We start from the raw sequence: 12156 nt of genomic DNA on the forward strand, positions 1-12156 counted from the left end.
TCCGGCACCGAGCGGGGGGCAGGGACAGGGGCGGAGCTTGCGGTGCCCGCCCCGCCCCGTCGGGGACCCGCTGCCCGCCCCGGGTGTCCCCAGCCCCGTTCCGACGGGCGGTGTGCGCAGGCTCAGCTCCCCCCCCCCCCACGCCCCGTCGGTGAGCACAAGTGGGTCCCCCCCCATGTGTGGCCGTGGGGACCCCATTGGGGTGATGCCCGGCGCCGCAGCCAGGCTTGTGCAATCCCTGTTTGCTGCGGGCGAAGTCCCCATGGGGCGCGGTGGGGCGGGTGCAGGGGCCTCGGAGCCCCCCCAGCATCCCCGTGGGGTCCTGCCTGAGGCCTGGTGCACTCGTGCCGTGCCACGGAACAGGGGGAGGGAGGGATGGGGCTGGACCGCACAGCTCCGAAGCTCGGGTTAAACGGGGGCACCCAGTGCGGGTCCATCCGGAGCTGCCGCGCTGGAGCGGGTCCCTGTGCCCAGCAGCATCAGTAATGCCCTTTATTGGATCAGATGGAAAAGGTGCCACATGCTTGGGGCTATTCCGGGCTGGGCAGCACCCAAAGGCACTGCACGGGTGGAGGCTGAGCAGTGTCCGGTTCCAGCGCTCCCAAACCCCTGTGCTCGGTGCTGTACGAGCGGCCCGGACCCGCACCCACAACGGGGAGCACAGGGCACCCACTGGGTGGGCAGGACCCGGGCCGCGCAGCCAAAGCTCCCCCGGTGCGGTGACAGGGGCAGCATCCTCAGGTGCAGCAGCATCCTCAGGTGCAGCATCCTCACCCCATGCCTGCGATGACCTCGCCCGGCCTCAGAGGCGCCGTGTCCCCCCCAACAAAGGGGCGCACCCCGCACAGGCACCGCGGTGCGGAGGGAGCTCCGTGTCCGGCCCACAGCTGCGCGGTCGCTTTAAGAGCGGAGGGTGGCGGCCCCTTTAAGACGCGGGCGGGGCGGTGGGGGGGGATCAGCTGCCCGCGCACAGCAGCGGGGCCGCGGAGCCGCGGTGGGTGCGTGGGGCGGGAGGGGACCCCCGGGTACCACCGGCACCCCCCGAGCATCCCCCGGCACCTCCATCCCTTCCCTTGGGGGTGCCTGAACCCGAACCTACTCCTGTGCCCCCCCCTCTGCTGCTCTCGGGGCTGACACCCCCCTGGGGCCGTGTCTCCGCCTTTCATCTTTCCTTTCCTTTTAATTATTATTAATAATAATTTGATTTTAATTATTTATTTTAACCTTTCCTTCGCTCTCCCCCCGCCCCCCCCCGGGGATATGGGGATGGGGGCCCTGGACCTGCCCCCTTTCCCCCTCCCCGGGAGCCGCTACCAGCGGTAGGTGCCCCCCAAGCCGCTATGGGGCAGGGTGCTGTGGGGCCGGTCGGGGTGCTGGGCTTGGCCGGGGTGCTGGGGCTGGCCGGGGCGCAGCCGGCCGGGCCCCCCCCGCTGCTGCTGGACCCGAGGCGCACGGTCCCGCCCGGCGGGGAAGCACAGAGCCACGGCCGGGACCTGGATGTGAGTGAGTGTGGGGCGGGGGGGATGCGGCAGGGGTTGGGGGGCGCGGGGGGGATGTGGGTCCCGTCCCTGCTGCCCCCGTTCCTGCAGCCAGGGTCTCACAAGGTTTTCCTCCCGGTGGGGTGGGGGTGATGGGGACAAGAGCTTGCACCCCCTTGGATCAGATGGGGAAACTGAGGCAGGGCTGACAGGGACCAGCGGTGCCCCTCACTGGAGGGCAATGGGGATGGGACCATCGGGGCCCGTCTGAGCCCCCCTGCTCTGCCCCACAGTGCTGGGAGGTGCGAAAACACAACAGCTCTGAGTGGTGCCGCTTCATCCGGAGCAACCCCGACTGCCGGCTGGACGGCGGCTTCCTAAACTACCTGGAGGGAGTGTTCTGCACCTTCCCCCCCCGGCTGCTGCCCCTCGCCGTCACCCTCTATGTAAGGCTGGGAATGGGGGATGCTCTGCGTTAGGGGCACACGTGGCACTGACGCCTCGCTCTGGCCCCCAGGCTCTCTGGCTCCTGTACCTGTTCATCATCCTTGGAGTGACAGCAGAGAAGTTGTGAGTAGCCCCATAGAGGGGATGGTCCATGGGGTGAGGGGGACCCCTCTGCCCTGGGGCTGCCCCATCACCCTTCACCTCTTCTGCCTTTCCAGCTTCTGCCCCAACTTGTCGGCCATCTCCACCAACCTGAGGCTGTCTCACAACGTGGCAGTATCCTTGGCACGTCGTGGCTGGGCAGGGGGATGCTGTGATGGGGTCACTTTGTGTCCCCTAAGCACTGTGCCAGGGAAACCCATCCAGAACATGAGCCATGGGGTTGGTTTCTGGCTCCGGGATGGAGTCGTGTGGCACAGAGCGGGCAGGCATCCATGTCCCAACGGGAAGGGGTCTTTTCCTTGACGCCCCCTATCCATGGTGTCACCTTCCTGGCCTTTGGCAATGGGGCACCCGATGTCTTCAGTGCCGTGGTGGCCTTCTCCAACCCGCGGACGGCAGGGCTGGCCATTGGGGCTGTCTTTGGTAAGGAGACCCCCATAGCAGGGGGGTGGGATCGCTGTGGGGCATTGCCCCTCACAGGGACCTGGTGCTTTGGTAGGTGCTGGTGTGTTTGTGACCACGGTGGTGGCTGGTGGCATCGCCCTGGTCAAGCCCTTCACAGCTGCCTCCAGGCCCTTCCTTAGGGATGTCATCTTCTACATGCTGGCCGTCTTCCTCACCTTCCTGGTGCTCTACTTCGGCAGGATCACACTGGGAGAGGCTCTGGGTGAGTGCTGCTGGCGCTGGAGGGGTGGTGGGATCATCCTGGGGTGCTGTAACCCCTGCTGGGTCCCCATCCAGGGTACATGGGGCTGTACATCTTCTATGTCCTCACCGTGGTGCTGTGCACGTGGATTCACCGGTGGCAGAGGGGCGATGGACCGGGCGCCCCTGGAGCCTGGGAGCCAGGTAAGGCTCATGCCAGCAGGACCCTGCTGGGCTGGGGTCTCCATCCACTGCTCCCTCCTCTCCTCTCCTCTCCCCCACAGAGATGCCGACGGATGCTGAAGAGCCGGAGTCCTCGGGCACAAACAGTGGGGACTATGGTATGTGGTTCCCAATGGGCCCTGCTCTGTCCTGAGGCTGTGACTTGAGCCCATGGGGCAGCCGTGGCTGGATGCAGGGACCACAGCCCCATGGTACAGAAGGGTTGGGGGGCCTGGGGAGCCCCCATCCCGCTCAGCTGCCTATCCCCTTGCAGGTGAGGAGTACCGGCCCCTGCTCCCCTCGCGGGAGCCCTCCCTGCGCATCCTCACCACTGCCCTCAGCCCCCTGGACTGGCGCAAGTGGAGGAGGAAGCCCTGGTACTGGCGGCTCTTTAAGGTCCTCAAGGTGAGTGACTGGGGCAGGAAACAGGAGGAGCCCCTCAAAGGGGAGGTTGTGATGGGGTGGTTGGGATGGAGCATCCTGGGGTCCCCTGCTCACGGCTGTGCACCGTTCCCAGGTGCCAGTGGAGCTGGTGCTGCTGCTCACCATTCCCGTTGTGGATCCTGACAAGGATGACCTGAACTGGAAGAGACCCCTCAACTGCCTGCACATCATCACCAGCCCCTTGCTCTGCATCCTTACCCTCAAGTCAGGCACATGTAAGAGCCCCAGATACCCAGAAGAGAGGATAGGATGGGGCTGGGATGGCCACCAAAGCCCTGGGGACTGCAGGAACCCTTTGGAGTTCTGGTGAGATGAGGGTGGGACAGTGCAGAGCTGAGCTGGGGGCTCTGCTTTGCAGGGGGATGGCTCTGTCCTCCACATAGGGGTGGGGATTTGGGGCCCCCAGCATCCAGGTCCTAAGGGGACCTGCCTGGGAAGACTGAGACACAAAGGGGAGCAGCCCCATGAGAGCGTAAGGCAGAGGTTGCTTTAAGGGGTGAGGATTTACCTCGTACCATGAGCCTGGTTGGATCCTGCCCCAGCCTGTTTTGATGCTCCTTCTTTCCTCCATGTGCAGATGGGCTGTACCAGATCCAGGGCGTCTTCCCAGTCTGGGGACTGGTCACACTGGTTGGCTCTGTCCTGGCCATCATCATCTTCATCACCACAAGCAATGAGGAGCCACCCAAGTACCATTGTGTAAGGTGTCCCCCAGCCCTTAGTGCCCACTGGGGACCAGCCAGGCTCTCCTTCCCAGTCCCCAGAAGGGACATGGCTGGCTGGAGCTGTGCAGGATCCCAAGGGATGCACCCAGGGCCCAGCTTGCCCCTCTTCTGGGCAGGTATTTGCCTTCCTTGGGTTTCTGGCCAGTGCCATGTGGATCAATGCTGCGGCCACAGAGCTGGTGAACATCCTCCGGACCCTGGGCATCATCTTCCAGCTGAGCAACACCGTGCTGGGCCTGACACTGCTGGCCTGGGGCAACAGCATCGGGGGTGAGGGCTCTGCTGTGCCCCAGTGCCACCCCATGAGCTCACATCCTCCTGGCAAACACCAAGGTTTCCCTTTGTCCCCCTGCAGACACGTTCTCGGACCTCACCATGGCACGGCAGGGCTATCCCCGCATGGCCTTCTCTGCCTGCTTCGGGGGCATCATCTTCAGTATCCTTTGGGTGTAAGGGGAAGGTGGTAGTGGCACTTGAGGCTCCTGGGAAGGAGCTGAGCAGGATCCATCCCTGGGATGCTGGCAGCCTTCCCAGTATGGTACCTTTAAACAGAGGAGCTGCAAGGTGGAGCCAGCAGCATTCCCATTGCTGTCCCAGCCCCAGTGGGGCTGGAACTGGCAGGTTTGGTATCTGCCAAAGGGAAGGAGAGGAAGAAGCTGTGCCAGCCTCCAGCAGGCATTGCATGGTCCCTGGACCAGGCTGAAGCCTTTCCTCTTGGAGTGCTCCAGGTTATATTTGCCACAAGCTGGCAATGCTCTGGGCTGGGCACCAGCCATAGGGTGCAGCCAGGGAGGAGGGATGCAGCCAGCTCCATCACTCCCGAGGTCTCCCGCTCTGCTTGTCTTCATCCTGAACGTGCTGCAGACATCCTGGTTGGTGTGGGACTCGGGTGCCTGCTGCAGATGACCAGCAGCCAGCTGGTGGTGAAGGTAAGGCTGCAGGGACACAGCGGCACGGGTCGGGTGGCAGCAGGATGCTGGTGTCACCAGGATGCTGGTGTCACCCTCCATCACTGTGCATCTCTCCGGCAGCTGGAGCCCGACAGCCTCCTGGTGTGGGTGCTGGCCGGGGCCCTGGGGCTGAGCTTGGTCTTCTCCTTCGTGTGGGTGCCCGCGCAGTGCTTCCAGCTGGGCAAGGCCTATGGCATCTGCCTCATCCTCTACTACCTGGCCTTCCTCTGCGTGGCCCTGCTCACCGAGTTCAGGGTGATCCGGCTCTCCCCAGTGTGAGCGGCCTCACTGCTGGCAGGAGATGAGCATCCAGCTCTGCTTCCCGGAAGGATCACTGGGAATGCTGTCCCCTCTCTCCATCCCTGCCAGGGGGACAAGGGCACCTCAATCCCAGCTGTGCCGCTGGAGGCATCCCATGCCAGCCCTTGGAAGCTGTTGGAAAGGAGGAGGAGCTGTGAAGTCATTAGCTATGTCTTCTCCCTGCTCTGTTTAAGCTTGTTTAACTCAAGGTGCCTCTGAGCAGGTTAAGACCTTGGCTTCCACTGATCTCAGTGGCAGAGGAGAAGGCAGCTCCAGCCCATGGTCACAGCAGGAGAGGTTTTACTTCTTCAACCACTTCACTTTCCCTTCCCCATCTCTATCCTGGTTGCTCTGGGCCTGGGCACACCTGCTCCACAAGGTTACACTGGAGAACACTGCAAAGGAGATGATATGTTCATGCTGCAGGTTTGAAATAGCTGGGGCAGAGAGAGATGAGGTTAAGGTCAGCCAAAGCTCCAGGGCAGTGCAAGCAAAGCCGGAGCAAAACCAAACCCAAGGAGCCTGGGTTCCCCTGTCTTTTTAAGCTGTGTTTTTCAACTTGAGTTTCAGATCTTAATTCCCTCCTCCTGGGGTGAGCAGAGCTGGGACTGGGAGGTTTCCACACACAGCGTTGGCCTTGAAGCACTGTAAACCACACCAAACTGCAATAAAACCCCCAAACCCAGCCTCGACTCATGCTGTTTGTGTCGAGGGTGTTCTGTGCTGCTCAGGGTGAGCGTCACCCAGGCCTTACCCTGTGGAGCTGAGCCAGCAGCAGTGGTTTCCTCTGGGGTCACCAGCAGTTGATTTCTCAACAGCCGTCACATGTGCCTGACTCTGCCGTTCCCAAGCGGAGCTGCAGTGTCACGCTGCTCCGGGCACGGATCCACACGGGACATTGCTCCCCGGGATGGGGACAGCGCTGGGCTGGCCCCAGGGCCTGAGGAAGCAGGGCTGGAAGGCAAAGGGCTGTTAGAGACACAACCGCATCCGTGCTCCGTGAGCGGCTGTTTCACAAGGGGCACAACGGCCAGACCTGCTTCCTGCTCCTGGAGCGTTCTTCCTTTCTCCAACCAGACACAGGCTTTCACAAGGAGGGAACGCTCCCTGTGCCTGCAGCCATTGGCTCGGCCCTGAACCTGCTCACAAGTTGCAAGCAGTTGCTGGAATTACACAGGAGATGAGCCCCCACTTCCTCACCCACAGCAGGGTTAAAGCAATCCAAACCACAGCCAACGTACCCAATGCAGAGGGATGGGGTCACAGAACACCCTCCTCACCTTCAACACTGCATTGGGGTAGCTGTAAAAAGCAGGAGGTTGAAGGGATTACCTTAATATTAGGGCAGGGGGAGGGCAAAAGGGAAGCTTTGCACTGTCCAGGAGAAAGAATCCTGGGCATGTACATGGAATGTGCCCACATAAGCAGTCACCAATGGAGAGGGCAGACACCTCTTCAAGTGCTTCAGCTGCAGCCGAGCCCCACTTGTGGAATACCACGGGAAGGAGGAACGGAAGCCGCTGCCTTTACAAAGCCCAGGATGCTTTTTATTAGTGCGCTTGGAAAAAAACCCGATCTAGAGAACATTTTACAGCTGTGTCCATAAAATCATGTGCTAAACAACCCCAGCATACAAAACCCTGCAGTGCTTCCTCCCTTGCTCCCTACAGCATGATTGTCTCTGTCGTCAGTCTGTGTGTCAGGTGGGGAGAGGAGGAGAAATAGAAGGGGATGCCCCGTACTCGAACTTTGTTTCCTTCCAAAACCATATGGAAGAAGTAAACTGTGACCCTTCTTGGTTTACAAAAATATACAGTCTGTACATGGGGGCAGCTCCACACCTCAGGAGCCATGGAAGCAGCACCTGAGGCCTGAACCCCATCCAAGCATTCCCACCTCCGTGACAGCCCTGTTATTGCATGGTAAGCAGGTCAGTGCCCCCTCAATAAAGCTGCAGCTTCTTTCACACCCAGAAAAACCATCCCTGACAGCCCTGTGAGGAGAAATAAGCTGTAAGGGAATGGAGTGCTTAAACACAGCCACGTTTGGTTTCCCCCCTCACCCTCACAATGCTCATCCTTTCTGCCCACAGCTTAATAACCACCTCCTCCTCCAGCCCCAGGACTAACCTGGGTAAGGCTCCCAGGCTGTGGCTCCATGCAGAGCAACAACTGCACTGCTCATTAATTTGTGGTTGAGTTTATGGTTTGGAAAACAGCCCTTTAAGATCCTTCTCGGTTCAGCTCAGGAGCAGTTTCATACCTGCAGTACCCAGAAAGGAAACAAGAGTTGCCCTGAGGCACCCAGGGAATCTGGCAAGGGTTGAGAGCAGCCACTGCCTGGCAAGCAGCTCTTTCCATCCCAGAGCCCAGATGCTCCCCTCTGTGCAAGGAGTTTCAGAAGCAGCTCTGTTCTTCCCTACTTCTGAAAGGCTCATTCACTCAGGAAGTGCTCCTGAGCTGCTGGGCAGGATCAGTTGTCTCCCGCTGTCCTTGTGCCATGTTGTGAGGCTACCGAGGAAAACACAGGTATGTGGGACAAGGGGAATGGGGACACACAGATCTCCCACTGCCTGGTCTGCCTGGAGGAAGGAGAATGCCTCCCCTGCAAGCTCTGCTCTTAGTTTGAGCCTGAGGAAAGATCAAACAGCAAGAGGCAACGACAGCCTCACTTTCTATGCTGTCAGGAAGAACAAGAAGGGACTTACAAGAGGCAGGCTCTCATCACACTGTGGGCAATGAAACACATGCAATGATGCAACCTGCCATGATCACAGCAGAAACGTGGCAGAATGAGAAGGGATCCCTCTCCCCCTTCCTTCCCACCCCTCAGCTACGAGGTCTGGCATCCTCCTTGCCAGCCACAAGAAAGAATTGCTGTCTTCTGTGTTCCTCCTGCATCCAGCATTCAGAGGGACAGAAAAGCTCCTCAGTGGATCTTCCTAAGCTCTGACTCACTCAGCATCTGCCAGGCTGAGGAACAAACACCTCTGCACAGGGGAGAGCAAGGGAGGAGCAGCACTGCTGCACTGTATGAATAAAGCAGTGACCTGGCAGTTAGCTGATGCTTGTAAGCTCTCCCTAACGCAGAGCCAAGCAGAAGTAAGTCAGACTTGGAGGTGCAAACCCTTCCATTTCTTCCTCCAAGCCATCGAAGTGAGCTAAGGACCAGCCAGAGACTTGCCACTAAGTGGCAGAGGTCAACAGCCACCATTACCCTGCAGGATACCCCTCTGAAGAAGGAGAAGCTCTGGGGTTTCCAGGGGTGATCCCAATCCTGGGCAGTACCACTGAACTGACCAGCAGCAATGCAGATATTGGATAGCTGCAGCAGAGACAGACTTTGTCTCCCCAAACTCCTGTCCAGCCCATGGTCACAACATGGTAAGATGCTGGCCCTCTGCCACAGAACTGCTCAGGGACAGCCAAATTCAATCATCAGAGCTGGATCTACTAAAGGGGGTGCATCTAACTGTGCCAAGAAGGAGGGGGAAGGCAGACTGCTCTTCCAAAAGTGCTGAAATTTCACACAACCTCTCCTTTCTTGCATAAGGAAAGGTGGAGAAGAAAGAAAAGCTCACTCCCTGATCTCTTATTCCTAGGTTAATGGTACCCTTTCAGCAAAAGAGCTCTCAAAAAGGGCAAAAGTTTTAATACTAAGCAGGTAGCTCTGGCGCATTTCCTGCTGTTAATGGATTACACATCCCTTTCCCCAAGGTCTGTTAGTGGTAAAACAAACAGCAAGCTGGAGCCTGGGAAGTGGCTCAGGGGGAGAAGGTCTCTGTCCTGTCCGAGCTGTTTGCTCTGTGCTGAGCATGGCCATCAGGCTCAGTCTGTGTGTAGCAGCCTTACACAGAGTCCCCTGGGCCTGCGGTTTCCAGCAATTCACTGCCTAGGGGAAGAGCTTGAAACCCTAAAGCCAAACACTGAACAGATCTATATACACCATCCCAATATATACGCTGTGAAGTAATACTCTAGGTTATTGCATAGAAGGTGGCTTGCGTCAGCTAGGCCTAAATGACAGTCTGAGATCGTTGTCGGAGGCTCAAGGGCTTCACAGAGCTGTTGGAAGCAGATGCAGGCTCTTGCAATGGTGTCTGAGTTTCCTCTTTTCTGGAATGCTCCTCATACCATTCCTGCAACAGGAGATCAAACACACCGAGATAAGGCTCTGCCCACACTGGCTCTGCAGCCCCCCAAAGGACCCTGAGGGCAGGGTGCTTGGCTGCTTTGCCCAGTGAGGGCACACCACCTCAGGCTCCAGGGCCTCATTCCACAGCCCTGGACACAGCCCAACCTCCTGGAACAACCTGATGAACTGCAGCATGGCTGTGATGGAGGCACCAAGACCTTCTCACCCACAGTCCAAGCAGGAAGCACCAGCTACAGTTGGCTGAACTGATAAACCTGAGCAAGGAAACATCCCTCTCTCAGGCTGCCTCTCCTGAGCGTTTCTAGCCTTGATGTCTGTGGGATGTTTGGGATTTGTGGAGTTGCTCCCAATCCTGGGCAGTATGTTATGAATCAGAGACCAAGCTGAATTAATGGGGAGCTTCTCTGCAGATTTCCATCCAGCTCCATGGCATATAACACGTTTAATTTTATGAGGGGTTTGAAGACTCATCCCCAAGCAAGCTGCCCAGGGACAAAGGACAGGTTTAAATGGGTATGAGATTAATTATTTCAGTACTAATCATTACATTAGCCCATGACCTTCAACCCGGACATGAGTATCTGGAGAGGACTACAGTGACCAAAGCCTGGCATAAAGCTCCTGACCATGAAGGGCACTAGCAAGAAGCCCCTAAACAATCTAGAGAATGACCTGATTTAAGTGTTTCCCATCTTTGTCAGCTTGCTAAAGGAAAACCAGGCAGGAGAACACCGTGTCTGTCAGCCAGACACACCCAAGCTCAAACACAACCACATTCCAGGGGCTTAACAAATTCACCTGCAGCAGCCAAGCCCCACGAACACAGCACACGTGTGCTCATAGCCCCAGCAGACACATCCACCTCTGTGAGTCCAAGCTCAGAGCCTACACCCCCCCTGAGTGCATGGAGCTGGGCTGACACACACCACGCTGAGCACCTCGACACACTGAGCAGGCCCTGACATGCTCTGGGGGTGAAAGAAGCCCCTGAGCACAAGAACTGGTCAGTCTGGAGCACACTTCATCTACTGCCCACCCTCCATGGCTGCCTGGGTCTCAAAGAAAGGAGGCCTCTGGTGTTTAAAAGGATGGTTTGTTCCTCTAGGTAATGTTTGCCTCACCAGAGACTTGCTGGTGTTTCCAGCTGAGGTCCACATACCTGGATCTCCTCCTCATACATCTTCATACTCAAATCACTCTTGGTCCTTGATCTGCGTCCCAGAAACACTGTTGACATTTGCTAAAATGTTGGGGGAAGGAGGAGAAAAACAAAGGAAAAGACATTCATTAGTCACTGAGCAGCTCACTTGGTCAGCTCCTGGAAAGGCATCCTTCATGCAGACACCCACCATCCACTGAGGAGCTCAGGCTATCCTGGGTTCCTCCTGCTGTCATGGGAAAAAGGCCTTTTAGGGGGCACATCACCCAAACAAATGTAGGCATCTCCTGCAGGCTGAGCCAAATTGCACTGAGCAGATCCCCAAAGACTGCAGAGGGAGATGGGGCTCAGATGGATGTCGTGCTTCATTTAGCACCTGGAACAAGGCCTCAAGCTTCCAAGTAAGATCCTGTCTATGACCAGTCTCAGATCCCACTTGCCTAGACCACACTATTTACTTCCTAGGCCTGGACTTCTTAAATCATGTCCACAGAGAGCTGAAATCTGAATTACTCTCTGATCATGTAAGTTACATGTGCAGGACTGAGAAGCAAAAGATGGTATCATCATTCTATACTGAGGCTGAGGACAGCGTCTTCCTTTGGTTTATTGTCTTGAAAACTGCTTCTGAGCAGTATCATCATGGCTGTTCTGAATTGTGTCTGCGTGTACCAGAGCTCAGCCTTTAACCAAGCCAACCAAAGCAAATAAAGGTTATTTAAGAGACCAAAGCACCTGCACTTTATAGTGGTGATACAAGAATATAATGGCTGTTACTAAAACAACCACTTAAGCTCTTCTCAGATGCATGAGACAACAGTTCTGAGGCATGAGGTCAGCTCATTTTCCAAATCATCCATCCTGGTCTAAAACAGTGCTGTGGTGTTTGGAATCAATACCACCATATTGCTGCATAGTGTTTTGGGACTGCCCGAGCCTATATGTATGACAGCACAGAGAGGGAAGCAGAATTACAAGACAGTGACTTCCTTAGGGAAAAACAAACCTACTTTTTTCCAGTCAATACTGGGCAGGACAGCTCTAAGCAAAGTCTGCAGACAACAGCAATGAGCCTTTGTCTTTGTTGAGGCTATTCAGAGCATTGGGGAAATTCAGCTGCTACTTCTCTAGAGCAGCAAAACTTTGTGCCCATGCTGCAGAGTCCCTCCAGTAGCTCAGCTCTCAACACTACAAAGACATGTGCAGTGTCTCTCAAGACAGCACTTGTGGTCTTGGCACGCCTCCTTCCCTTGGAGCCGAGAGCTTGCACTCAGTGTTTCCTCTTACCCCATATTTGTCCATCTGCAAAACGATCTTCTGCAGCTGAGCTGTCTCACTGGCACCTGAAATCCGCTTGTACAGCTCGATGATGCCAACCACTTCCTCCTTGGAGATTTCCTTTTCCAGCACAATGCCATTGTCTTCTGGAGAGGCAAGAAGAAAGAGAAGTCTCCAAGATGAACATTGCT

General features: G+C 57.0%; 2 protein-coding genes across 4 annotated transcripts in view; one reads left to right on the top strand and one right to left on the bottom strand.

Moving 5' to 3' along the window:
- Nucleotides 1–1259: 1259 nt before the first annotated feature.
- Nucleotides 1260–6058, top strand: SLC8B1 (solute carrier family 8 member B1). Its single transcript, XM_034068585.1, has 15 exons — nucleotides 1260–1499; nucleotides 1772–1924; nucleotides 1996–2048; nucleotides 2144–2201; nucleotides 2405–2510; nucleotides 2587–2754; nucleotides 2829–2936; nucleotides 3017–3073; nucleotides 3229–3359; nucleotides 3472–3613; nucleotides 3976–4097; nucleotides 4240–4393; nucleotides 4479–4559; nucleotides 4988–5052; nucleotides 5155–6058. Exons 1-15 carry the CDS (start codon nucleotides 1341–1343, stop codon nucleotides 5350–5352), a joined length of 1755 nt encoding a protein of 584 aa, XP_033924476.1. The 5' UTR covers nucleotides 1260–1340; the 3' UTR covers nucleotides 5353–6058.
- An 836-nt stretch (nucleotides 6059–6894) lies between these two features.
- The window catches only part of TPCN1 (two pore segment channel 1), a 46776-nt gene continuing 41514 nt past the window's right edge, over nucleotides 6895–12156 (bottom strand). For all 3 annotated transcript variants that reach the window (XM_031047794.2, XM_031047795.2, XM_013128711.3), the window contains exons 26-28: nucleotides 11975–12111; nucleotides 10688–10768; nucleotides 6895–9511 (exon numbers count right to left, since the gene is read on the bottom strand). In XM_031047794.2, coding sequence (XP_030903654.2) covers nucleotides 9389–9511; nucleotides 10688–10768; nucleotides 11975–12111 — 341 coding nt within the window. In that variant the 3' untranslated portion in view covers nucleotides 6895–9388. The remainder of the gene's footprint in view (nucleotides 9512–10687; nucleotides 10769–11974; nucleotides 12112–12156) is intronic.

This window comes from Melopsittacus undulatus, chromosome 12, assembly GCF_012275295.1.
Source record: "Melopsittacus undulatus isolate bMelUnd1 chromosome 12, bMelUnd1.mat.Z, whole genome shotgun sequence".
In the NCBI taxonomy this organism is placed as follows: domain Eukaryota; kingdom Metazoa; phylum Chordata; class Aves; order Psittaciformes; family Psittaculidae; genus Melopsittacus; species Melopsittacus undulatus.